General features: G+C 42.5%; 1 protein-coding gene across 3 annotated transcripts in view; it reads right to left on the minus strand.

The window, feature by feature from the left end:
* The window catches only part of EPSTI1 (epithelial stromal interaction 1), a 100,403-nt gene extending 75,111 nt beyond the window's left edge, over positions 1-25,292 (minus strand). The window contains exons 1-4 of one of the 3 annotated variants that reach the window (XM_089899510.1): positions 25,010-25,288; positions 8,490-8,548; positions 5,802-5,885; positions 1,493-1,566 (exon numbers count right to left, since the gene is read on the minus strand). In XM_089899510.1, the coding sequence (XP_089755636.1) occupies positions 1,493-1,566; positions 5,802-5,885; positions 8,490-8,548; positions 25,010-25,188 (396 nt within the window). In that variant the 5' untranslated portion in view covers positions 25,189-25,288. Of the gene's footprint in view, positions 1-1,492; positions 1,567-5,801; positions 5,886-8,489; positions 8,549-25,009 lie in introns of all 3 variants that reach the window. The other 2 variants (XM_022574911.3, XM_022574912.3) reach the window with 2 other exon arrangements.
* Positions 25,293-25,796: the final 504 nt, after the last annotated feature.

Here is a 25,796-nt window from a genome sequence, read left to right on the forward strand (position 1 = left end):
GAGTCCGCCTGCAGATGCAGGGGACACTGGTCCATGCCCCGGTCCGGGAAGATCCCACATGCCACGGAGCGGCTAGGCCCGTGAGCCATGGCCACTGAGCCTGCGCGTCCAGAGCCTGTGCTCCGCAACGGGAGAGGCCACACCAGTGAGAAGCCCACTTACCTAAAAAAAAAAAAAAAAAAAAAAAAAAAACTAAAAACTACCATACGACACAGCAATCCCACTACTGGGCATATACCCTGAGAAAACCATAATTCAAAAAGAGTCATGTACCACAATATTCATTGCAGCTCTATTTACAATAGCCAGGATATGGAAGCAGCCTAAGTGTCCATCAGCAGATGAATGGATAAAGAAGATGTGGCACATATATACAATGGAATATTACTCAGCCATAAAAAGAAACGAAATTGAGTTATTTGTAGTGAGGTGGATGGACCTAGAGTCTGTCATACAGAGTGAAGTAAGTCAGAAAGAGAAAAACAAATACCGTATGCTAACACATATATATGGAATCTAAAAAAAAAAAAAAATGGCCATGAAGAACCTAGGTGCAACATGGGAATAAAGACGCAAACCTACTGGAGAATGGACTTGAGGATACGGGGAGGGCGAAGGGTAAGATGGGACAAAGTGAGAGAGTGGCATGAACATATATACACTACCAAATGTAAAATAGATAGCTAGTGGGAAGCAGCCGCATAGCACAGGGAAATCAGCTTGGTGCTTTGTGACCACCTAGAGGTTGGGATAGGGAGAGTGGGAGGGAGATGCTAGAGGGAAGAGATATGGGGATATATGTATATGTATAACTGATTCACTTTGTTATAAAGCAGAAACTAACACACCATTGTAAAGCAGTTATACTCCAATAAAGATGTTAAAAAAAATTATGATGAAAGGCAAATTACAGTATTTTTTGTGCTATAGCGCGCCATGATTATAGGTTGGTTCTTCAAGCTACTTAGATCACAGAGGATGGTCAGGACACATTTGCTGCCCATGAAATTTTTTGTGTTTCTTCCTTGGTCTCTGTCTTTCTGTCTCCTCTGTCCCCAACCCACCTCCACCAGGTTGGAGAGAAGAAAGGGCAGATAATTTTTGCTAATTATAAAACTCAGAGTTTACTGTTAAAAAAAAAAATTGCTGGAATATTAAAAATTTTTGTAGTACTTTCAGGACTGGAATGGAGTAAACAAATCCATGTTCTTGGAAACTGAATATTCTAAACATAGTAGAGACTTAAACTAGGGGGGAAAAAAACCCCTTTACCAAAGGTCTCACTGACTGATAGACAGCTTGGGTGAGAATTTGCAGTATTTATCCCTTCACTTCTCACATCCTGACTTCTTTGATATCTGAGACTTTCCTTTGCAGTTTGTTTGAAGGTTTTATGCTTTTGGTAAAGTTACTGTGTTATTTCAAGGTTACTTTCAAAGTGCTGGTACTCTAATTTATTGCCAAATTTAAGCTAAAAGAGATGGATTCTGACCTTTTTCTGGTATTTAGATTGTATCAGTTGAAGTTGTTGTCTCTGCCTGACTTCAACCTCTGACTGGTTTCCACCTAAGGGGAAAAAAAGTCATGAAGGTGAAACATGAATGTTAAGCTGAATTGTCAGCCATCAAAGACTAATTAAATACATGATAAGTCTACACCATGAGTTTCTTTAACATTTTCATACCCCTGGAAATAAGGACATAACTGAAACCGAGTTCCTCTGCCGAGTTTATGATTAACGTCTCCACCCAAAACGTTACTCCCTTTCTTGTCCAACACCTGTTCTCCTCAAGGTTAAGGAGTATCAAAGAAAAGGGGGAACTGTAACTGAGCAAGACCCTATGGGTTCTTCCCGGGACAGACCCCTCTCCTGTATCCTCTGCTTTAGCTCCTCCCTGAAGTACCTAGAGAATAGTACCTGATGCACATTTCCTGAGTTGTTTTACAGATGCTAAAACCAACATCAAATGGAAGATGTAACCACGTGATGGCCATGAGCACACAGCCCCCAAGCCTTCTGGAGCCTAAGGATTGATAATGTTAACCCCTGTGACACAGCCAGCCCTGTTACCTCACCGTCAACCAATCAGAATTGTGCACAAGCTGATCACTCCCCTCCCTCACCTGGCCTTTAAAAATGCTCTCCTGAGACCCATCGGGGAGTTCAGGTTTTTTGAGCACTAGCTGTCCCCAACTCCGTGGCTTATGATGCCTTACTGCACCGCACTTCCCTTCACCACAGCCCAGTGTCAGTAGCTTGGCTTTACTGCGCATGGGTGAGCAGGCCCAAATTTGGTTCGGTAACATAACCAGTTTTTTAAATAAGACATTAAACAATAGTAATTGCATAAAAGAGAAAGAGCTGGACAGAAAGATAAGGCCATATTCCCCCAAGAAGAGGACAATGCTACTAAGGTTTTTCAATCACGTAGGTATTCAAGTTTTTCTTTAGACTGAAATCACACCTGAAGGTCCATGCTAAATAATAAGAAATAGTGCTCTGGAAATTCCAGAACATTCTTTCTGCTAGAGTATGACCATTCCTTAACCTAATAAAGATGATGATCAGTGATGCTTCCAATGTTTTTCTTCTTCTGACTCTATTGCCCTGTATTCAAGTAACGAAAGCTCAGGAAAGCCTCAGAGGTCTTGCCATGAGACGAGTATACAGTCTTTATAACGCAGTTTTTAAAAGTACAATGGGAATATTCTAATTAAAATTGATTGTCAATCCATACTATTTATTGTTCTTTTCTTTAGGTGTTCAAGAGAAAAATATGGATGTTAGGTCATTCGTCTGCTCTCTCTTAAACCTATAATAACTGGGGGCCAGAAATCCTTGCAATTTGACAATCATCTAAGAATTACTGTTTAGGGATTTCTCAGTGTTTATGCAAGCTTGGCGTGCATATTTTAAAGATTCCTTTGAAATAATTCTCCGGTGAATTGGTCACTAAAATTGTCAGTTCTCTGAAAGATTCACTTGCACAGAAGATGCAGTAAAACAATTGCATTCATCATAGTTGTTATAATTGAACAGATAAAGACACCACAGAGACTTCTGAGTCCCAAAAGCTCTATAATACCTGTATGGTCTTGGCCCTAAGGAAAGAAACAGTGAGGGCTATTGAGGCTTTTATCTAATGTTACAGGCACTTTCAGTATCTCCTAGAACCATTCCAATATTTTACGGGGTAGAGGAATAGAGGAGGAGTTGAGAATTTAAAAATGGAGACAGTTGGACGTTCCTGGCAGTCCAGTGGTTAAGACTCCATGCTTCCACTGCAGGGGGCACGGGTTCAATCCCTTGTCAGGGAACTAAGATCCCACATGCCACGTGGCGTGGCCAAAAAATTTAAAAATTAAATTAAAAAATAAAAATGGAGAAAGATGGATAAGCATTTGCAGGTTTTCTTTAAAACTCATCTCAAAGTTTAAAACATTCTAGAATTCTTTTCTACTCGCTACCCTCTTCCCCCTTGACCATTCCTAGGTACACCATATAGCAGAACTCCTGCTCTTTTTTGGTTAAGGCCCCAAGACAGTAGGCACCAACAACTCCAAACCCCCAAGGCAAGTACTTGGCTCCCTAGGCAGGATCTGCAAGGGTGTAACTGAAAACCAGTTTGGGGAACCTTAATTGGCAACTACCTTCAGTCTATAAAAGAGGTTAGCTACGTCAAAGGAAGGTAGAAATCAGGGAAAAGATGTCTTTGTGAATTTCATCTTCTCTGTGTATGTGTTTGGGGAAGGAGGAATCTTCACATCAATGTAAGTAAGAGAGATTTAATGAAAATCACTTGAAGGGCTCAATCTGTGTCCCCAAGAGACTGAGGGACCTCGTGGACCCATGCTTAGGAAGGTCAGAACAAAAAGGCACATGGCTGTTCTCATGTGGCTACTCAGACTGGTCATAAAGAAAAGATGGCTGCAGGGCAAGTGGCCTGTATTCCCAGAGTTTGTGGGAAGAATGCACAAGTGTTTCCTGCACTCCCAATCTGGTTGTCATGAAAGAGAATGCCAATCTAACGTCATCTTAAAGGGGCTTGCCCTGGATTTCCCTGGCAGTCCAGTGGTTAAGACTCTGCACTTCCACTGCAGGGGGCGCGGGTTCGATCCCTGGTTGGGGGACTAAGATCCTGCATGCCGCACGGCATGGCCAAAAAACTTAAAAAGGGCCTTGCCCATGTGGGCCACCCAGAGGTACAATGGAGCTCTACAGAGATAGTCCAGCTACCAAGAGCCAGCGGTGAAGCCAAGCACTGCCAGCAGGAAAAAGTATCATATCTATCAAGGAAGTCCAGGTGAGAGATGGCTGGCAGGCAAGGAGGGACTCTGAAGAACTCCAAGAACCCCAGGGGCGAGATGCACAGTAAACACACACCAAAACTTGAAGAAACTGGGATCGGTGCACTATGGACCCTAACCTCTCCTTCTCCCTTTCACCCATGAGGGGTAAGAATGTGGGAACAGTGGAGTCAATAGTGAAAAATTCAGCCACACCCCATTTCCTTTGCCCACTCTCTATCCAAAACAGACCTGGGCTGGAGCAGGGAAGAAGCTTTAATCTCTATCAGTAACAGAGTTTTGATCAGTATTTAGGACTATACTTAATTACTGAAATGACACTGTTTTTATGCCTAGAATTAGCTGGACAACTTTATTATTTGAGAAATACCAAAAAAATCTAATCTCATCCGAAGAACATAAGAAAAAGTAGACCCACATAGCTGGTGTGAGGGGGCCAGTTAGGAAGGACAAAGCTCTCTCCAGGTTGCACCCCTCAAATGCAGCTTACTCAGCAAAAAGGTGACACGAGATTAACCCCTCTCATGAAATACAGCGGGATGATAATGATAACACTATTACTTGCACTCACTAAATGATTACCAAATTAGGTTATTTTCACCTACATCTTGGAAAAAAATACTTCTTGACAACTACTATGAGGGACTTCCCTGGCAGTCCAGTGGTTAAGACTCTGCACTTCCACTGCAGGGGGTGTGGGTTCAATTCCTGGTAGGGAAACTAAGATCCCGCATGCCACACAGTGCAGCCAAAAAAATAAATAAATAGATAAAAAACACTGTGAGAGTAAGTGGCCTCTGACTCGTAACACATTGGTGTGAACTAAATCTGTGTGTCTAGCCCTTTAAGCTCTCAGCTGCTACTGGAAGAGAAAAGAGAAGATGTGAATGATTCCCATTAGAGGGCTTCCCCGTTGAATTATTCAAACACCAGGCAAAGGCAGCACAGACAATTCATCACACTGCCACGTGTTCCAGAGGCCCAAAAGTCTCTATTTGCGAATTAAAACACAGGCGATGTTCTCTTTATACCCACCCTGTGTCCCCAGCTCACTCGCATCTTAGTGTTGGAATTGACTCTCCATTCATTCTTTTTCCCATAACCAGTTAACTGCCATGATTAATATGCTTGTGATAGCACTAATCAGGATGGGAACAAAAGCTACGACAGGGCATATGCAGCGCCCCAGGTAAGATTTCTTCAGAGCTGATCAACTAAGAGGCTTTAAATTATTTGGCAATTAAGCCATCCTTCTACGCCCACATTAACTGTGGCATCATCCCTTTGCTACTTGCAGAAAATCAGAAACAACAGTATACCTGCATACTTTTGACTTTAAGTGCATGTTTCGACATTAAATGCATTCCATTTCAAGCAGCACAATGGTCCAATGACCTATAACGTACATTGAAAGACAGATGTGGGCAAGGTGCTAACAGGATCCTTGGGTGGCCCTGTCCTTCCGCATTCAAACAACTGGCTTGCTGGCTTACCTAGCTGCATGGGTGCCAGGTTAATGGGCTTCGTCCTTTGTTGCTCCTTCCACCTCTTCAGGTCCTCCAGCTCTTTTGCAGCCACTAAGCCAGGTGAGAAATATCAAATCATCAATTATTAGAGCATGAAAAGGGAAATGCTCCCTTGAAAGCATAACAAACCACCATCAGATGGACAATTAACTACATGCAAGCATGAGTGGACGCGATATCCAGGAAAGGAAGACACCACCCACCCAGTCCTAACCCCTTGGAGTCACCCTAAGGCACTTTCTCTCCAAGAGTCTGCACAGAAGGTTCAAATTTGAAAACAGGGGCTTCCCTGATGGCGCAGAGGTTAAGAATCCACCTGCCAATGCAGGGGACATGGGTTCAAGCCCTGGTCCGGGAAGATCCCACGTGCCACGGAACAACTAAGTCCGTGCGCCACAACTACTGAAGCCCATGCACCTAGAGCCCTTGCGCCTAGAGCCCGTGCTCCACAACAAGAGAAGCCACTGAAATGAGAAGCCCGCACACCACAACGAAGAGTAGCCCCCGCTCGTAGCCCCCGCTCACCGCAACTAAAGAATGTCCGCGCGCAGCAACAAAGACCCAACGTAGCCAAAAATAAATAAATTTTTTTAAAAAATTGAAAACAACCTGAACTCCTACTAAATAAAGAAGTTCAGTTTTTCCTCCCACTCTGGCATTTTTCAAACCCTATATCATTTAATGTTAAAAGTTTCCTATAGCGAGTGTGTGCAAAACATTCATGTGTCAATAAGAACTTTTCACACACAGTAAACACAAATCCCCATAAAATTCTAATGCCCGTATTCACTTTATTTTAAATATTCCCCAAGCTTAATGTAACGAGGAACGAGGCCTCTCAGATTCCTGGCACTTGGAACCACTAGGCTGAGCCTACTCCATGTAGAGCAGTGCTCATTCCCCAAATATACACTGACTGGCAGCAGGGGGCGCCAGAGATACTAGTTCTGTTCTTCCAATGTATGCCCGAATCTCATTAGAAGTGATTATTTCAAACGTCCATTTATAATATTTTTTCATTATTAGAGGGAAAAAAAACTTTCTGAAACATCTCAAAAATCCAGACTGCACTGAGGCTTAAATTCCTGTTAACTGTTTAAATCAAAAACTTGTAAAATGCCAGAATCTTTGGGATTCCGTTGGTCACCTGCAGGCAGCGCCCACAGTCACTGTGTTAGCATAGATGTGATTGTCATACTCTGCACAGACTCCGATGTACCACCCAGGGGCCTACCTGTCCAGTGGAGACCTTTATGGAGCTGCTTTCCTGCTGTGCCCTTATGTCCATTGGTCATTACAAAATTAAATTTCCTATTAAGATCAAGATAGGAGAGGCACAGACTCTCAGTGCTAGCCCCACAGTTGACTTGAACAAGCCTCAGAACTTCTTTGTGAATTAAATGAACTTTAGTTCTCCTTCCAACTCTAAGGTATAATACTGTAACTTTAAAGGGTAGCATTTATTTTACTGTACAACTTCAGTTAAGCATGCTATATGCCCACTAGGTACAAGGAGCACAAAAACAAGTAAGATGTAGCCCCTGCCCTCAAAGAGCTTATAATCTAAAGAAGGAAAGTGAAGTCACAAATAAAAACAGCTGAGGGTAGACTCTGATAGTTACAAAATTATGGGAATACAGAGACTGAAAAAAAAAAATTCCATTAAGAAGGAATGGGACAGGGACTTCCCTGGTGGCGCAGTGGTTAAGAATCCGCCTGCCAATGCAAGGGACATGGGTTCGAGCCCTGGTCCAGGAAGATCCCATATGCTGTGGAGCAACTAAGCCCATGCGCCACAACTACTGAGCCTGAGCTCTAGAGACCACGAGCCACAACTACTGAGCCCATGTGCCACAACTACTGAAGCCCACACCTAGAGCCCGTGCTCTGCAACAAGAGAAGCCACCCAATGAGAAGCCCAGGAACCGCAACAAAGAGTAGCCCCAGCTCACCGCAAGTAGAGAAAGCCCACGCACAGCAACAAAGACTCAACGCAGCCAAAACTAAAAATTTATAAAAAAGGAATGGGACAGGTCTAGAAAGAGACAGATTATTTTATAATCTATTTCATATATGACTTGTCTCTTTCAAAAGTGTTCCAAGTCCTGTAAGGACATCTGCAGTGAGCCGAATTTTACAGGAACTTGATAGGTGTGAAACTGTTTAAGCCCAACAGAAACCTCAGGTTTATAACCGTGCAATGAGCTCTGCTATTAACACAGAGAAACAAATTTAGAAGCACTAAAATAGAATAATTTTAAAAGGTATAATTAAAACTGCCAAAGTTGGGCTTCCCTGGTGGCACTGTGCTTAAGAATCCACCTGCTAATGCAGGGGACACGGGTTCGAGCCCTGGTCTGGGAAGATCCCACATGCTGGGGAGCAACTAAGCCCGTGAGCCACAACTACTGAAGCCCGCGTGCCTAGAGCCCGTGTTCCGTGACAAGAGAAGCCACCGTAGTGAGAAGCCCGCGCACCGCAATGAAGCGTAACCCCCGCTCGCCAAAGCTAGAGAAAGCCCACATGCAGCAACGAAGACCCAACGCAGCCAAAAATAAATTTAAAAGAAAATTATGAATAAAGTAACAAAAACTGTAGTTTAAAAACAAAAAAAAGAAAATGAGAAATATTTTGAATGGTAAATAATATACATACTCCGTTGCATCTCATTTCTTCGTTTTTCATTTGGTATTATCAAGGTATATGCACCTGTGCTAGAATGAAGAGAAAAAAATGGATTATCTTGAGAAATTATTAATGCATATAAAGCACCATACATTCTTTCTGATAATATACTGTATTTATGATCAACACCATCAAATAGGTACTAGGAAAGATAATATTCCTTTTAAGACCCAGGTGTGTTCTCCAGGAGCTTACAATCTATCTGGTAAACTAAAACAAGTGCACACGGCCACATATGGAAATATAAAGCAGTTGATGGAGAATGACAAGTGACTTCTTCAGGGTCAGCTCTTGGTAAACTGTCTTTGTAGGGATCCGCTATGCCTCCAGGTGGCGCTCATGGGCACATCCCTTTGAGATGACTGGCATTCTCTTCCATGTCACCCACTACAGGAGTACAGGAAACACTCTCACATTTTTGGCTCCCACACACTGGGCGTAGGGGGCCATCTGCAATGCAGCCACCTCCTCCTGATGACCCATCTGAGTGGCCACATGGCCACAGTCTTGTGTTTTGGGGCTTTGACTTCTAGGCAGGGGTCTGCTGGGCCCCTCATTCTCCTGGGGACACAGGTCGAGCATAATCAGGAGTTCAGAGAAGTAAGGAGTCACTTCAATTCTCTGGGGTGGGGGGGGGATGGGGAGCGGGGACCAGGGACCAGGGAAGACTTCACTTAAGCAAAAATATTCACCACTAAGGTTCAAGAAGTTGTTAGAATATTGTGAGCTTTTGAGGGCAGAAATGGTGCTTGAGGGATCCATATATGCCCAGCCCCTGGCACAAAGTAGCTGCTCGATGAATGTGGGCTGAATTGAAATGAAATGATGCCAGAGACCCAGTCCATGAGTCTGTGCTGGGGGGTGGCTCTTTGTGATGATACACGTAGTCCCACAGAAGTATGAATACTTCATAGAGCAGAAACATAAGCACAGCAAGACTGCAGCGTACATGCAGGTACAGTGTGAGGGGAAATGTTACAGATAAATACAATCAGCTTATAAATGTAGGTCTTTTTAAAAAAATCCCAGATACTCTTAGAAGTCTTTGTCCAACACGGAACATACAGTTTCAAAGGACAAATTAGCGAAGATTGAATAGTAGAGGCCAAAAGCTCTGATTAACAGAAGCCATTTCTTCCTTATCTCATTTTCCTAGCAGTAAGCCTTCAGCCAGCTTCAAACTGGGCTTTAATTTTCAAGTTGCACATGGGAGGTGTGCAACCACCTCTGCATGCAAACAGGGCTGCTGGATGCCCAATTACCTAACGTATATCAGCAGACGTTGCATGTGTAGCCTAGCACGCGTACAATGGGATGAATACAAAATTAGGAGGCTGCCGCTGGAAATTAATCCCCTGTCCATTGCATATTCTTTGTTCACCCTCAGAAAGATTTTTCACCCCTCAGTTGTCCACAGTTTATAGAAGCTTAGGAGCTTCAGTTCTGTGGGTAGTACCTGCAAACTTGAGTATGATGCAATAGTGAGCCATTCTTCAGAGCCTTAAAGATGAAACGAGACACTGGATTTAAATGCCAACCATGAAATGACTGCAGAATCATCAATGTCCGTTAACATTGTGGTATGGAGCTTCTCACCATACCAGGGATTTGACTACACTGCAAATCAGTAGTTCTTAAACTTCAGCATGCATCAGAATCACTTGGAGGGCTTGTAAAATGTTGAGTTTCTGATTCAGTAGGTATGGGACGGGGGGCATCTATAACTTGCATTTTTAACAGTTCCCAGATGATGATGGTACTCTTGACCTGGGGACCACACTTGGAGAACCAGTGCTGTAGATCAATCAAGCTGTCTTCAAACATTTGGACTAAAAGGGAATTGAGGGATTAATAAATCATTGATAAAGACACAGACGTTAAATCATATGCCAAAGATCATGAGGTTAATTAAGCAATAGTGCTGAGACTCAAACCAAGCACTTTTGACTTAGACCAGGTGGGTGTCTGGAGCTAAGTATTCAGCTCAATGTAGAAAACATAAAATATGACTGTCCTTAACTTCGGCCTCTTAACAGACTTCCAAACAAAGTAAATCTACTTAGCCAAGCACCCATTATGGACTTGTTATGTTAGGGGCTTATGAGGCATGAGGGGAGATACAAAAAAACAGACACCAACCCCTTTAACAGAGCTTACACTTTAATTAGGAACAATTCATAAAACCACCAGAGCAGACCACAAGAATATTCAAACAAGCCTCAAAGTGGGATGATGGAAGTAGTCAGAGATGCAAGGTGGAGGGGAGTCAGTGAGACCCCAGAGGAGTAGAAAATTTCAGAGAAGAATAGCAAGTTGAGGCTTAAAGGATAGGATCTCAAGGGGCAAAAAGGGTTTCTGTGCTAGCACTTTGCTAAGAGAAGCTTCACAGAGAATTTTCCAAGTTCCATGAATCTCTCTTACGAAAATATCAGGAAAGGTCTGAAAAGAAAAAACAGTTTGTAAAAGATTTTATTCTGCAATATCTAATCCGATTGTCACAATATCACACTAGAATCTTTCGTCTTAGGAATAGTTCTGTGGTCAATCTATGGCCAACATGTGTAGCCGACAAGTACCCAGACAATACAGGGCCGTGAAAAAAGGGGGAGAATTATCTAGCCTTGAAATCAGAGGCTTTTAATCGAAAACATTTAAACATAACCCCAGGCTCAAGGACAGTGGTCCCAGTAATAAATGTTTTATGTTAGAGAATTCCTTAGCAACCTTCTTAGCAATATTTTATTGGCTGAAAATGTCAAATCTGAAATATAATATTCAGAAGAAAGCATTGCCAAATAATGGAGCCTCTATTCCTCTTCCTTCCTATAGGAAGAGGAGCTTAAGTCTCAGGATCGGCTTTTTATTTTTTAATATCCTGTGGCAGTGCATAATGCCTGGGTAGATACAAATATTCATCCTTTCTCTCTTAGCTTTCCCTTGACGTGAATAACAAGTATAACTTATTCATGCTTTCAGCCAAGTAGTTTCCACCCACAGCAAGGGCCTCTGCTGTTTTAACCTCCATGTCATTCCTTTCAACAGCCTGACTCTCTTTTTTTTTTCTTTTTTTTTTTTCCGGTACGCGGGCCTCTCACTGTTGTGGCCTCTCCCGTTGTGGAGCACAGGCTCCGGACGTGCAGGCTCAGCGGCCATGGCTCACGGGCCCAGCCGCTCCGTGGCATGTGGGATCCTCCCGGACCGGGGCACGAACCCGAGTGCCCTGCATCGGCAGGCGGACTCTCAACCACTGCGCCACCAGGGAAGCCCCCAGCCTGACTCTCAAACATACTGATGGAGACAAGCCCAACCTACCTGTATTTAGTACTCTGGTCATTTCCTGATTAAGCAACATGCAAGCCACTGAAATAAATGTATATCTTTGAAAATGAGTTTCCTTAATTACCTCATTGAAATTTAATGAAATATCTCCATTTGTAAGATTATTTTCACTTTCCAACAGCACACATCCATGAGATACACTAAGGGAGAACGTATAAAGAACAGCGTAAGACAGAGGGAGAAGTGTTTTTCTGTACCATATATTTCTTAAATATATATATTTAAGAAATCTCTTCCTTGTGAGGTCTCTCCTGAGCCACACAACTGCCTCTCTGTGCACATTCTTGTGCATTTTTATAAGGTCTCATCAACAAGCACTCTATGAAGAAAATGGTATGTTGGAGTCATGAAGAATATCTTGGCTGGCTGAAAGTATCACATAAATACATCCTGGTGTGTGCAAACTGCAGCAGATGTAATTTAAATTTCTAATTAGGAACAACACTGGTTTGAGTAAAAAAGAAATGCACTCAGGAGCAAAAATTCAGAAAGAGATTAAGTGACAAACAGATAATTTCAAGCAGAATAGTAGACACATAAAGTCTGCTGTCCTACAAAAGATTGGTTTGAGGTTTTCATAGTTCAAGAAAATCTTATCCTTGGGTGAAATTGAAACAAAGGAAAATTTCTGGTTAATCAAAGGCACTGGATAGAGATTTAGATTCTAGATATGTTTTTCTATATTGTCTTTTTTAATACTGTCTTCAACATAGGACTCTGAAGCTTACTGTTTTTAACCAACATGAATCAAACCTTATGAGGCACTCAGGTTTGCAAAACTTCTTTTATAAACAGACCATATTCCTAAGAAAAAAAATACCAAGATCAGACTGAGTAAATCATCCTTGTCCCCTAAGCCCGTCACATCAGCCCTGATCCTGCATTCCACATCTCTGTTGCGGAAGGACTAATGAATTCTCTTTGGTCTCAGAGCCTGCAGAGCCCCAGACATAGTCTGCACACCCAAGAGACTGATGTGAAGCTGGTTAGTTCTATAACTCACAGCTTCTGTTGGACCGCGGAATAGATGCCCAGAGGGCTAAACAGACACCCAGAAGGAAAAGATAAACAAGAGACCACCAGGTCATCAGGGCCTTTGTTCATAGGATACCTTTATGGAAAGTAGAAAGAGGTACACACACACACACACACACACACACACACACACACACATATCCATCCCAGGATCCTCACATAGGCCCATGGTTTAGTGAGAGGTGGTAAATTTATGCAAATTAGAAAAAAGTGCCCCTTCTGCCAGGTGGAGGTAACCCCACACTAAGGCAAATGATTTGGTACGTATTTCGGCTTCAAATTACTACCTTAGCCAGGAAAGTCTGTATAGTTACCAACTGGCACAATCATACAGGATAGACCTGAAAGATGTTGCGCTTCTTCACTTGAAACACATACATGTAAATGATACAAGCTATGAAAAAAGAAGCAAGAGCGCTTCCCTGGTGGTGCAGTGGTTAAGAATCTGCCTCCCAGTGCAGGGGACACGGGTACGAGCCCTGGTCCAGGAAGATCCCACATGCCGCGGAGCAACTAAGCCCGTGTGCCACGACTACTGAGCCTGCGCTCTAGAGCCTGAGAGCCACAACTAGTGAAGCCCCAGCACCTAAAGCCCATGCTCCGCAACAAGAGAAGCCACCGCAAAGAGAAGCCTGTGCACCGCAACAAAGCGTAGCCGCTGCTCACCACAGCTAGAGAAAGCCTGTGCGCAGAAACGAAGACCCCACGCAGCCAAAAATAAATAAATTAAAAATAGTGTATATGTGTCGATCGCAATCTCCTTAAAAAAAAAATAAATAAATAAAAATAAGTTCATCTATTAAAAAAAAAGCAAGAAAGATTCACTCCAAAGATACAAAGAATATATATGAAATATAATATCGGAGAGGGTCACCATATTTATGAGGGCAAAAACCAGTGATGGAAGTAGAGATGGGGACCAATTGGTAAGTATACTTTCAAAATGTATTAAATTGCTTCCTCAGTAAAAGTAACTACAAGGAATTCATATTTTCAGAACATAAAGATGTCAGGTCTGGGATGTGATTTGAACCTACTTGCAAGCTAAAGTTAGCCTAATAGTTAGGCTGTTACTATTTCATGGATGCTGGTAGACTTTATTACTCATGGCATGGCATCAGCATATTTATGTCTGTCCTCTCTGGCTCCAAGTCAACATGATGGATGCTGCACACACAGTGTGTTTGCATTGCGGCTGAGGAACACTGAATTGTGGAATCCACCATTTTTATAGCAGACAGTAAGCAAGCCTGGTCTTTGTTCTGGGGAGAATGTACCTCATCTCTCAAGGTTCCCAGCTACACAACAACCCTAAGAAATAGTCCAGGTTAGAGTAGTCAGGTATGCAATCTTGGCATACCCAGAAAGACATCTAGAGTGCAAAAGGCCCAAGGAGGACTATCTTTTCCAACAAGAGAATATTTAAGAATGGCTTAGTGATAAGAAAATTGGTATTTGCATAAAAACACTTATCAAATTGTTATACATTTTCTATTATTATTATTCCTCTTATTATTATTGTTATCATTAGGCTAAGCTCTGAATATGTCCACATGTCTTAAGCACTGCTCCTCAAGGCCATCTGTAACTTAAAGGAGAAAACTAGAAATGCAAGACATAAGGTACTTATATCTAAATATCCACATAGAATATTTAAAAATGAAATTCATCCTGATTTTGAAATAAACATATGCTCACATAAGAAAATGCAGAAAATTATCTTTAAAACATTTAAAAGTCACTCATAACCCCACTCCTCAGAGATCTCAATTACAGTGTTATTTGGGTGAATTTCAGTTCAATCTATATTCTGTACATATTACACAGTTGCAATCATATATTAAGTCCAATTTTATATGCTGCTTTCACTTATAAGTGGTTTTCCCAATTATGCACGTAACAAGCTTAATATTAAATGGCTACATAATATTTCACAACATCAATGCACCATTAATATAACCACTCACTTAACCATTTCAGTTGTTTCAATTGTTCACTATTATAAACAGTCCTGCAGGATGTGCAAAGCATAAAACGAAGATTGCACAGAACATTATCCAGAAGAAAACCCTTAATAGTCCTCTAAAATCAATACTCTGAACAGGAATGTGGACTACATTTAAAATTTTCTTCCGTAGATATTCCATTTGCATTTCCAAAGTTCCAGTGACAGTTTGATCATATGATTAATTTCTGCTCTTATGCTTGACTCTCCTCAATTCCTAAACCAGAATAGATGCTGGCCTACCTAACCATTCATTCTCACCACCTCCTTACTAAAAGCACTCCTATATTATTCAGGTTAACAATGTGCTCCATTAAGACTATAGTCCCCAACCTTCTTTATAGCCAAATATGACTGTGTGATTAAGTTTGGCAAATTGAGATATAAGGGGAACCCATTGAGAAGGATTTCTAGGAAAGCTCCATTAAATGAAGACAGACAGATGGACAGGAAAAGCTTTTTGGTTGCCCTCCCCCCCTCCTGGAAGGTTGAAGTGTAAGCTGGTGCTCAAGCAACCATCTTGGTCAGTGAGGCAACTTGAATATGTAAGACATGCATCAGAAACAGCAGAGCAGAAAGAAGCAATCTGTAAGACTACCACACTAGTGGTAATCTATTGCCAAACTGCCCTGCTTTGAACCCTAATTCTGTTACTTCCTAACTATAACTTTGAGCAAATTAGTTTTTCCATTCTTTCACCTGTAAAATGGGGATAACAAATATCTATCTCTTAGAGTATGAAGTGCTTAGAACAAGGCTAGGAAATAACAAATGTTCTATTATGATTGCCTATTATTTGTACTCTATCAGCCCCAGACTACCTACCTTCACACTTACTTTATAGGAGAGAAACAAAGCCATCTATGCTTAAGACACCTATTTGGAGATATCTATTTTATTATAATAATTATATATAACATATTATGTATAAGACACTTATTATTACTGTCACCTTCTATTGGCAGTAGAAATTGAAGGGCATAATGGCTCTAAGTCTTTCTACTTGGATTAAAAGTCAAAAAGAACAACTTACACTTTAAAGATAAAGAGGTCCTTATATCAAACAGCTTGAAGTGTTTATTTCTAAGGATCTGAATTGCAGGGGACTTTTCCTTTCTGTATTAGTTTTGTAATGTTTAGTTTTTTGGGTTTTTTGGGGTTTTTGGCCGCGCTGCATGGTTTGTGGGATCCTAGTTCCCCGACCAGGAATTGAACCTGGGCTACGGCACTGTAAGTGCTCAGTCCTAATCACTGGACCACGAGGGAATTCCCAATGTAATGTTTAGATTTTTATAACAAGGAGATATGACTTTACTTTTATAATCATGAAAAAATATTCCAAGGACTATTAAATGAGAAAATATTTAAAATAAAGATTTCTTAAATCAGGGGTTCAGATTTTCTTACAGGGCTAGGTAGCACAGGATTTCCGCTCTCACTGGTCCCCTAGCAAAACAAACACTGGGCAATACCAGCCCTTGAGTTTTAAGGATGGGAAATGTCTTCAGTTTTTCTACAGGACTTTAATAAATTGCCTTTTAAGTGTTCATGGTGGGGGGGAGGGTGAATTACAAACAGTACAGAACAAAGGAACCATCACTGGCTGATTCTCTGATATAGAAGACCCTTCAAATGCAGTCTTCTCCCTTTGATGATTTTTTTCCTGTTAAGGTTTTGTTTCAGATTCAAATACATTCTGAATAGATGCAATTAATCTTAATAGTATAACCTTACAGCACTCTACTGGCTTTGAAGTAAGTAACCTTACTGTGTAACTGAGCTAAGTTTCTTTTTTCTCATTTCTGCTATGCTTCTCAACGATTATTATAGGTATTATGTGTTTTCAAGCTTTCATCATCCTGTTGATTTATTGCTTCACTGTTTCAGCTGTCAGACTTTTTGAGAAATGCCCACTCATTTTTGATATTGTATTTGAACAAAAATGATTGCTCCCCAAGACTTAGCAGAATTCAAATGCATACCACATTAAGGAGTGGAATCTAGTGCAGAAAAGTTGGAAATTCATCCTAAACAGGACCATAATTTCTCCCCTCCTGTATAAACAGGAAGGTAAATTTGACCTAATCAAACCAAAATGTCTTTTCTTTCCATCCATTCCAACAATCTCTTCTGCCATGCAAAGAACAATGCTTTGCTTTTCACACTGTAGGTGGTAACCCACTAATGGGCCATGAAATCAACTTAATGGGTTTATTTTTAATGAATAAGAATAGAAAATGTCGGGCTTCCCTGGTGGCGCAGTGGTTGAGAGTCCGCCTGCCTTTGCAGGGGACACGGGTTCGTGCCCCAGTCCGGGAAGATCCCACATGCCACGGAGCGGCTGGGCCCATGAGCCATGGCCGCTGAGCCTGCGCGTCCGGAGCCTGTGCTCTGCAACGGGAGAGGCTACAACAGTGAGAGGCCTGCGTACCGCAAAAAAAAAAAAAAGAATAGAAAAAGTCAAAGTCCATCACATATAGTAAGGGTGAGAACTGTTTTCTGACATTTTTTCAGTTATATATAAACTCACATATGACCTAGACCCATACATGTACTAGGTCATGAATGTCAAATGCATTGCTAACTTTAGGCTGTGGTCAGAAGTGTGAAAGATCTCTGGAAGGCAGTATGTGGTTTAGGTTGCTCAGAAACAGTGACAGTGAGAAAACTGTTCTAATGTAAGCCAACCAAGCTGTCATGAAGAAAAGCAGCAGAGAAAACAGGATCGCCACAGAAACTTTGCTCCTACAAACTACTTCTCTATCCAAATCATTTTAAAACTGTAAATAAATGTCACATTGCTGATTCTATAGTACCACTCTCTTCAATCTACAGGAATTCTATTTTCTTGATGTGAAAATAGGACCACTGATAGGAAATTCATGAGCTGCACTGTCACTCCCTCCTCCAGCCCCATCATGTTCAGGATCCAGACTTTGGTAGATAGACTCAGGTCTGAGGGCTGGTTCTGTGACTAAAAATAAAGCCATGAGACCTTAGGAAATCATACACTCTCTCAAGACTCAGTTTCTTCAACAATAATGGGGCCAAGTGTTTACTGTGAAGAGAAAAATGAATTATATGATGCGTGTAGCACAGGGTCTAGCACGTGGTTATAAGTTCAAGACATAAAAGTTCAAGGTACTGATTGTTATTTCGGTTTTAGTCCCTCGGAGTACCCAGTTTAGCTACTCTAGGTCATAACTAATTTCCTTTCTGCTACCACAGTACTGCAGTGCTTTGTCACATTTCTTAATTCTAAAAGCAGTCAAACAGAGGCTTCCAAAGAGCGTGAGACCTAAAAGCAGTCCAATAAGGAGAGCTCTACTGATTAGTTTGGTAGTAGAATCTGGCCATAGAGACACCTACCCAGCTCACTGAGTCATAAAATTATCATTGAGTTAAACACTGTCTGTTGTTTTACAAACTTGCTGAATGCTTACGAGCCTTGCCTGGAGACTGAGTTAAATAGTTCCCTAATGAATAGCTATCTATATTCAGCCATCAAGAAGATTTCTCATTAGAATCAATCATAGATTTTTCTCTTCCTAGGTACCATTATTTCAGAGCACTAAAATGAACTCAGGCATCATTCAGTTCTCCATCTCCAAGGAGGGGTAATAACCTGATGCTTTCATGCCATTTAACAGCTACAGGCAAAAGCTTATTTTCTCACTGCTGTAAGAGGAGACAGAAGAGAAATCTGGGGCATTTGCAGTGAAGAAAAAATAGGGAAAGCAGTTCCTGTAGGCTCTCATAAGTTTGTAAAAACTTGCACTTCATTTAAGACTATTTTCTGTGGCTAGTTCAGATTCAAGTAAGCTGAGTCAAGAATGACTTAAGTTTTTGATGGTCTGTCTTGGGTATAAATTATACATCAGGATTAAGAGTATACTCAACAATGATTAAACAGTGATGTTTATAAAAATGGAACTAACGCTATAACTTAATGACTATGTTATCATTTTTCCCATCTGATATCTCATCTTACATGTACGAAATGTTTAATACTAAAATAACATAGTAGGGCTTCCCTGGTGGCCTGGTGGCTGAGAGTCCACCTGCCGATGCAGGGGACACGGGTTCGTGCCCCAGTCCGGGAAGATCCCACATGCCGCGGAGCGGCTGGGCCCGTGAGCCATGGCCGCTGAGCCTGCGCGTCCGGAGCCTGTGCTCCGCAACGGGAGAGGCCACAACAGTGAGAGGCGCGCGTACCGCAAAAAAAAAATAATAATAACACAGTGTTCTTTAAGAGAGAAAAATCAGGAATTGGCCATTAATAAGTGGGCTTACCAAGCCATTCTTTTTAAATACATTTTTTTTTAATTTTATTTATTTATTTATGGCTGTGTTGGGTCTTCGTTTCTGTACGAGGGCTTTCTCTAGTTGTGGCAAGCGGGGGCCACTCTTCATCGCGGTGCACGAGCCTCTCACTATCGCGGCCTCTCTTGTTTCGGAGCACAGGCTCCAGACGCGCAGACTCAGTAATTGTGGCTCACGGGCCTAGTTGCTCCGCGGCATGTGGGATCCTCCCAGACCAGGGCTCGAACCCGTGTCCCCTGCACTGGCAGGCAGATTCTCAACCACTGCGCCACCAGGGAAGCCCCTAAGTCATTCTTTATTCTCCCTTCACTCTCCCTTGAGAGTTTGAGGATGAAGGGGAAAAAAAATGTATCAGTTACCAGGGTTAATTTCTTCCCTGGAGCACAACGAACTGGGCAAAGTATTGAAGTTAGAGGAAGGAAACCAGGGAATGTCCCCTGAGCCCCAAGGGACAAAATAAGGAAAAGGAGTGGATTTCCCCAGGACATATAGCACTCCCAACAGCCATGGTGTCTAAGCTGCTGTTGTCAGGGGTATGGTGTATCTTAAAGGCTGTGTCAATTTGGGTCCTCGGAGGAGTAGACATCAAGATGAGATTAGACAAGCAAGAGATTTACTGGGAGGAAGGCTTGTGAAGGATAAAAGGTGAGCAAGCAGCAGTAGGCAGGGAAAGCCTTAAGAACATGAGTAGGTCTGACACCTGTGAAGGGAGAGAGGGAGGATTGAGTAGGAAGAGCCTCAGACTGGTATACGGTTCTGAGAAAATCTTGGATAGGTCAGTGGGGAGTCTTCTGGCAAAAGCTGCCCCATAAAGGAGTCCCACCTGGAATGCTCAGACACTGGTGGGAAGAGTGCAGAATAAGAATGCTCTCAGAGCAAAGGGTACAATGGATTCAAAAGGATGGCAACTAGAGCTGTCAGTTGACTGTGCTCCCCACAGTAGAGTCTTTTGAAGATCTGAATAGCAAGCTTCCCTGGCTGCCATAGAGGCTATTTAAACTACCATGGTATAATAAAGTTTAAGTATTCAATCACTGTCCCTGGTTCCTGGCTCAGAGCTCCTTAAAATCCTCGGAATTCTAAGTTATAAGAATGTCAGGACTTCCCTGGTGGCGCAGTGGTTAAGAATCCACCTGCTAATGCAGGGGACACGGGTTTGATCCCTGGTTCCGGAAGATGCCACATGCCACGGAGCAACTACGCCCGTGAGCCACAACTACTGAGCCTGCGTGCCACAACTACTGAAGCCCCCGTGCCTAGAGCCCACGCTCCCTCAACAAGAGAAGCCACCACAATGAGAAGCCCACGCACCACAACGAAGAGTAGTCCCCGCTCACCGCAACTAGAGAAAGCTCGCGTGCAGCAACGAAGACCCAACACAGCCAAAAAAAAAGAATGTCAATTATATGCTAAAGAGATGATTCCTGGTGGGGGCCCTAGATAGCTTCGGGATGGGAGCTGTTTGCCATAAAAAACAACCATGTGATTAGAGGGTTAGAACTTTCAGGTCCACCTCTCCCCCAGCTCTGGGAAGGGGAGAGGGGCTGGAGATTGAGTTCAATCACCAAGGGCCAACAATTTAATCAATTATGCCTATGTGATGAAGCCTAAATAAAAATCCTCAAACAATGAGGTGTGGGGAGCTTCCAAATTAGTGAAGACATCCAGATGCTAGGAGGGTGACCCACCCAGAAAGGGTATGGAAACTCTGTGCAAACCCCCTCCCCATATCTTCCATTTGGCTGTTCCAGGGCTGTATCCTTTATAATAAAACTGTAATTGTAAGTATAGTGGTTGCCATGAGTTCTGGGAGTCATTCTAGTGAATTATCAAACCTGGGCACGGGGGGAGGTCATGGGAACCCCCAAATCTGTAGTCAGAGACGTGGGTAGCCTGGGGCCCCCCTTGTGGCTTACTCCTAAAGTGGGAGCAGGCTTGTGGGACTGAGCCCTTAACTTGTGGCATCTGCAGCATCGTGAGTAGCGTCAGAAATGAATTGAATTATAGATAACTGGTGTTGCAACAACGTATTTGTCAGAAAAAAACAAAACAAAAACCAAAAACGCTCACAACTCCTAATTATCCTATAGATCACAGTTCAAACATCACCTCTTGGGAACACTTTTCCTGCTCCCAAGACTAGCTCAGGCCCTGGCTTTCCTTCACAGTGCATGTAAAGAGTTACTCATGTAATTATCTGATAACTGTCTGCCCCATCAATTAGACTGTAAGCTACACAAGGGCTTGTCTTTCATTGAGTAGCTATTTTTTCCTGTATTTCTAATTAAATATCCAGAGCTAGAAACCCTCTCTTTTTATAGGGTTGTTGTGAAGATTCAAAGAGTTAACATATGTACGGGGCTTCCCTGGTGGCACAGTGGTTAAGAATCCACCTGCCACAGCAGAGGACACAGGTTCGAGCCCTGGTCCGGGAAGATCCCACATGCCTCAGAGCAACTAAGCCCATGCGCCACAACTACTGAGCCTGCGTTCTAGAGCCCGCGAGCCACAACTACTGAGCCCACGTGCTGCAACTACTGAAGCCCGCGTGCCTAGAGTCCGTGCTCCGCAACAAGAGAAGCCACCACAATGAGAAGCCCGTGCACCACAACAAAGAGCAGCCCCCGCTCACCGCAACTAGAGAAAGCCCGCGCGCAGCAACAGACCCAATGCAGCCAAAAATAAATAATAAATAAATAATTTTTTTAAAAAAAAGAGTTAACATATGCAATGCACTTTCACAAACATAAATACATAAGTGCTTGCCGTTATTATTGCTAATCTTTAAGTCTCTACAGTTTTTGCTATAAAGTTGGCCACAAATATGTTAAGGTAAACTGAGTTTAAGTTTACCTTAAGTCTCTACAGTTTATGCTATAAGTCTCTACAGTTTTTGCTATAAAGTTGGCCACAAATATGTTAAGGTAAACTGAGTTTGTATACAAATTATGTTAAAGTTAACTGTATAGTGAAATTCCACATTATGGGTTCATTTTCAGAATATCTTTATATTTCCTTCAAACAGCATCAAGCTAGAGGACCACCTTTAGGTACGGTTATAGACAAGTATCTGAACAAAGTGAAACTTGCCTGTATTGCTATCATAGGCAAGAGCCTTTTGCCCAGAATTGGGTAAAATGAGGTAAAATTCCCTTCCAGGAAAACCCATGCCTTAGTCTTATATTTATCTAGAGTTTGGGGGAAGGGTAAAGGATTACTTTGGATTAGAAGTTTGTGTGAACTTTTTTTCTCTTTAAATCTGTATAAATAGCTTACAATATTTAAGATAAAATCACAAACTGAAAAGAATTAGGAAATCCAATATTTATTAGTAAACACTTTACTTAAATCCAAATATAGTTAAGGGCTCAGCCTTGCCTTAGATTCTATTAGAGGTCCTCAGGAATCATTGTAACAACTTGCCTTAAAGTCTCTCTATATTTATATGTAAGTCAGCGTTTTAAATCAGTGTGTTTTTACAAGGCATAAACACTTCAGGGTGACAGCACAGTACTTGGTCAATAAACAGTTGTTAAATGAATTCAAGGCTATCAGCACCCAACATTTACTGGATACTTGTTTTCTGCCAGGCATGAAATTGTTTTATGGATACACAGACACACACATACACAGACTCTGAGAGGTTGGTATTATCTCACTTCACCTAATGAGGACACTGAGACATAAAGTAGCTGAAGTTCAGAGAGTAAGTAATGGCAGAATCAGAACTTGAACCCAAGTCTGCCTGGCATCAAAGCTCCTCCTTTTCCCACGGTGGGGCTTCCCTAATGAATAAGTGGAAGGATGCGCACAAAACAAGGTCAAAGTTCAACCCTTTAGCATATAAATAAGCTCTTATTGAAAGTGAACAAGTGAAGTTTCACTATTAAGCACTTAACTCTATCCTTCCTTTTTCTTAATTTTCTATCAGAAAATGCTTCTAATTTCTCTCCAAGAAAATAAATCTTAACGGCATTTTTTGGTCAGTTTTACTGAGATGTTATTTGCCATTCAACAATTTTCCTTGGTTTCCTGCTTCCATTAAAGGAGACAAGCAAGAATAAACAGTAGATGTAAGTGACTACTGGAGATGTAAGAAGAATTCAGAGTGGTCCAAACAGGATCTTACTTGTTATATACATAGAAGGAAATGTATCTTATAATGTTCTGCTTATTGCAACTGGTTCACATGAAAATAATGAGTTCTGTGAAACACCACTGAACTCACCCATGTATTCTCTCATGGTCTACTGGCAAATTAGAAATCACAAAATGTAGTGAGGTCTTCAGATACTGAGGCCTGGAAAATTAATTAGAAAACTGCCCCTTTCTGAGTAATTTAGTCCAGCAAGATTCTGGGGTAATTTACAATTAATTTACAAATAAGAAAAAAGACAGATGCAACTGCTAATGTTTATGAGATGTTATGAGCTTGCAATTAAATGATTATGTCTAAGTAGATCTTTAAAATAGAAAAAAAAGGCACATAGAGGGTATTCATCATCAACGTGAAACCATACATCCGTGACCTCTGTTACATCAAATGCTACAGCTTACAGAGATATACTCAGAATTAAAGGACTTCCATTACGGCCAGATATCCCCCCCTTCTTCTTTGGGCCGCACCGCTCGGCTTGCAGTATCTTAGTTCCCCACCATGGATCAAACTTGAACCCGCCATAGCAGTGAGCGCGCAGAGTCCTAACCACTGGACCGCTGAGGAATTCCGCTCCGCCCCGCCCCCCCAACCCCCATTCTGAGTAGGAAAGAAATGCAGCAATCTCTAATTGAAATCACCCAGATCACCCACACCACCTAAGGGCAACCCAAAGCCGAATAATATTAAAAAGCCTGGTACTTATGAATTCTTTCAAAAGTTAAGGGCTGAAAGAAAATCTGTTTATTGGGCATAAGGTTATATACTGTTCCTTAGAAACCAAGGTTTGTCTTTCATGTAACTAGAAGTTGATGAAAAGGGGGAACTGAAAATGAAACCATCTGGAAAGTTCCAGTTCACAGAAGCAGCACTTCAAAAGCAGTAATGTCTTTACAAACCCTACTGTTGGATTAAAGCATCTCATTCCATTGGTGGAAAAGGATCACTGACACTTTACATAATAAATGTTTCCAGGATAGTAACTGTGGTCCCTGAAGCAAAGACCAGGAATAAAGGCTACCTACCTGTTCCTATGTAGAGCACTTATCAACACCCGCGGCAAGAAATACTACACACACTCACTTCCTCTCCGGCTCAGTCCTCTGGTCCTAAGAGGCTACTTTATCCGGGAGTTTTGTTGGAATGTAGGCTCCTAGAGGCATCATTTGCATTTCTACCCAATAACACATTCTCTCTTCACCCTTACCCTCCCAGCTGATGTGAAGATAATATTTAGGGCATCAGTTTTTTTTAAGATAGGAAGGGAAGAAAATATTTTCATACTATTTAAGAGCATGAGTTCTGGAGATATCTGGAAAATTAGCAAGAAGCCTAGGCAGTTACTACAAAACCAGTAGTAGCCTAGTCCTGTAGCCAGCCTTGAAGAATCAGGAAGGTAGTGTCCTCAAAAGGAACGCGGGCTCGGTCGGATGTTCAGTAAGGATCCCGGACCGGCACACTCAATTTATAAGGTAATTCATGTCTGCTATTGTTTAGACAAATGAGCCTGCACTTTCTTAGAGACCCTGTAATGGGGCCCCTGTGGTTCAAACTTAGGTGATCTGAGAAGAGCCTGGGCGCCTGTTTGGGGTCTGGGCTTCCGCCCCGCAGGACAGGTGATTAAATACTTACAACCTCCGGCCCGCGTGCTCCGGGCTCTCCCGCGAAGGGCTCTCGGGAGCCTCCTCCAAACCCCGCCTGGGGCCCTCCGGCGGGCCCAGCTCCCCGCGCCACGCAGCGGGGTCCCGGGCCGGGCGGGAGGAGGCGGGGGCTCCGAACCCGGAGCCCTGCACCCCACTGCGGGTGTACATGGTCCAGAGCCCGCGGGGCCCGGGCCGCCGCCGCTGCGGGAAGGATGAGGGCCGAGCTGAGACGCTTCGCGGGTCTCAAGATGCGATTCCGAAGAGCGGGAGCGGCGGGTTTAAGAGCTGAGTTTCGATTCCTGCTACCACCCGCGGGCTGCCCCGCCCCGCCCCGCCCCCCAGGACTTCCCCGACCTTGCTCCTCCCTGGCGCCCTCCGACCTGATCGCAGATGACAGCGCCGGCCGCGCGCCCCGCCTGGGATGTTGAATGGAGCGCGCCTGGCCAGCTACAGGTGAGTTGGTTTGAGGTCTCACAGCCACCTTAAAGGGTGATAAAGTTATCTATGATCAATCACGGAGACCTCATGCAAGCAGGGAGTAGGGAGTAGCCACCAGGTAACTGAAATCCTGAAAGACAACTTAGGACTATTTAACAGGTCACCCTAATTTGAGGTTTCTGCAGGATATTTGAGACGGTGAACAATATATTAACCTTCAGATTCCAGAGATTAGGTCAATAATTAAAATTATCTAAACAAAATTTGGCCTTTTATCAGTTTTGACTGCTGTTTGGTTTTTGCCAAGTATTTTCTTTTTTTAAATTTTTTTAAAAATT

This window comes from Delphinapterus leucas, chromosome 18, assembly GCF_059928025.1.
Source record: "Delphinapterus leucas isolate spDelLeu-1000000601 "Yukka" chromosome 18, BTC_Dleu_Yukka2, whole genome shotgun sequence".
Taxonomy (NCBI): Eukaryota; Metazoa; Chordata; class Mammalia; order Artiodactyla; family Monodontidae; genus Delphinapterus; species Delphinapterus leucas.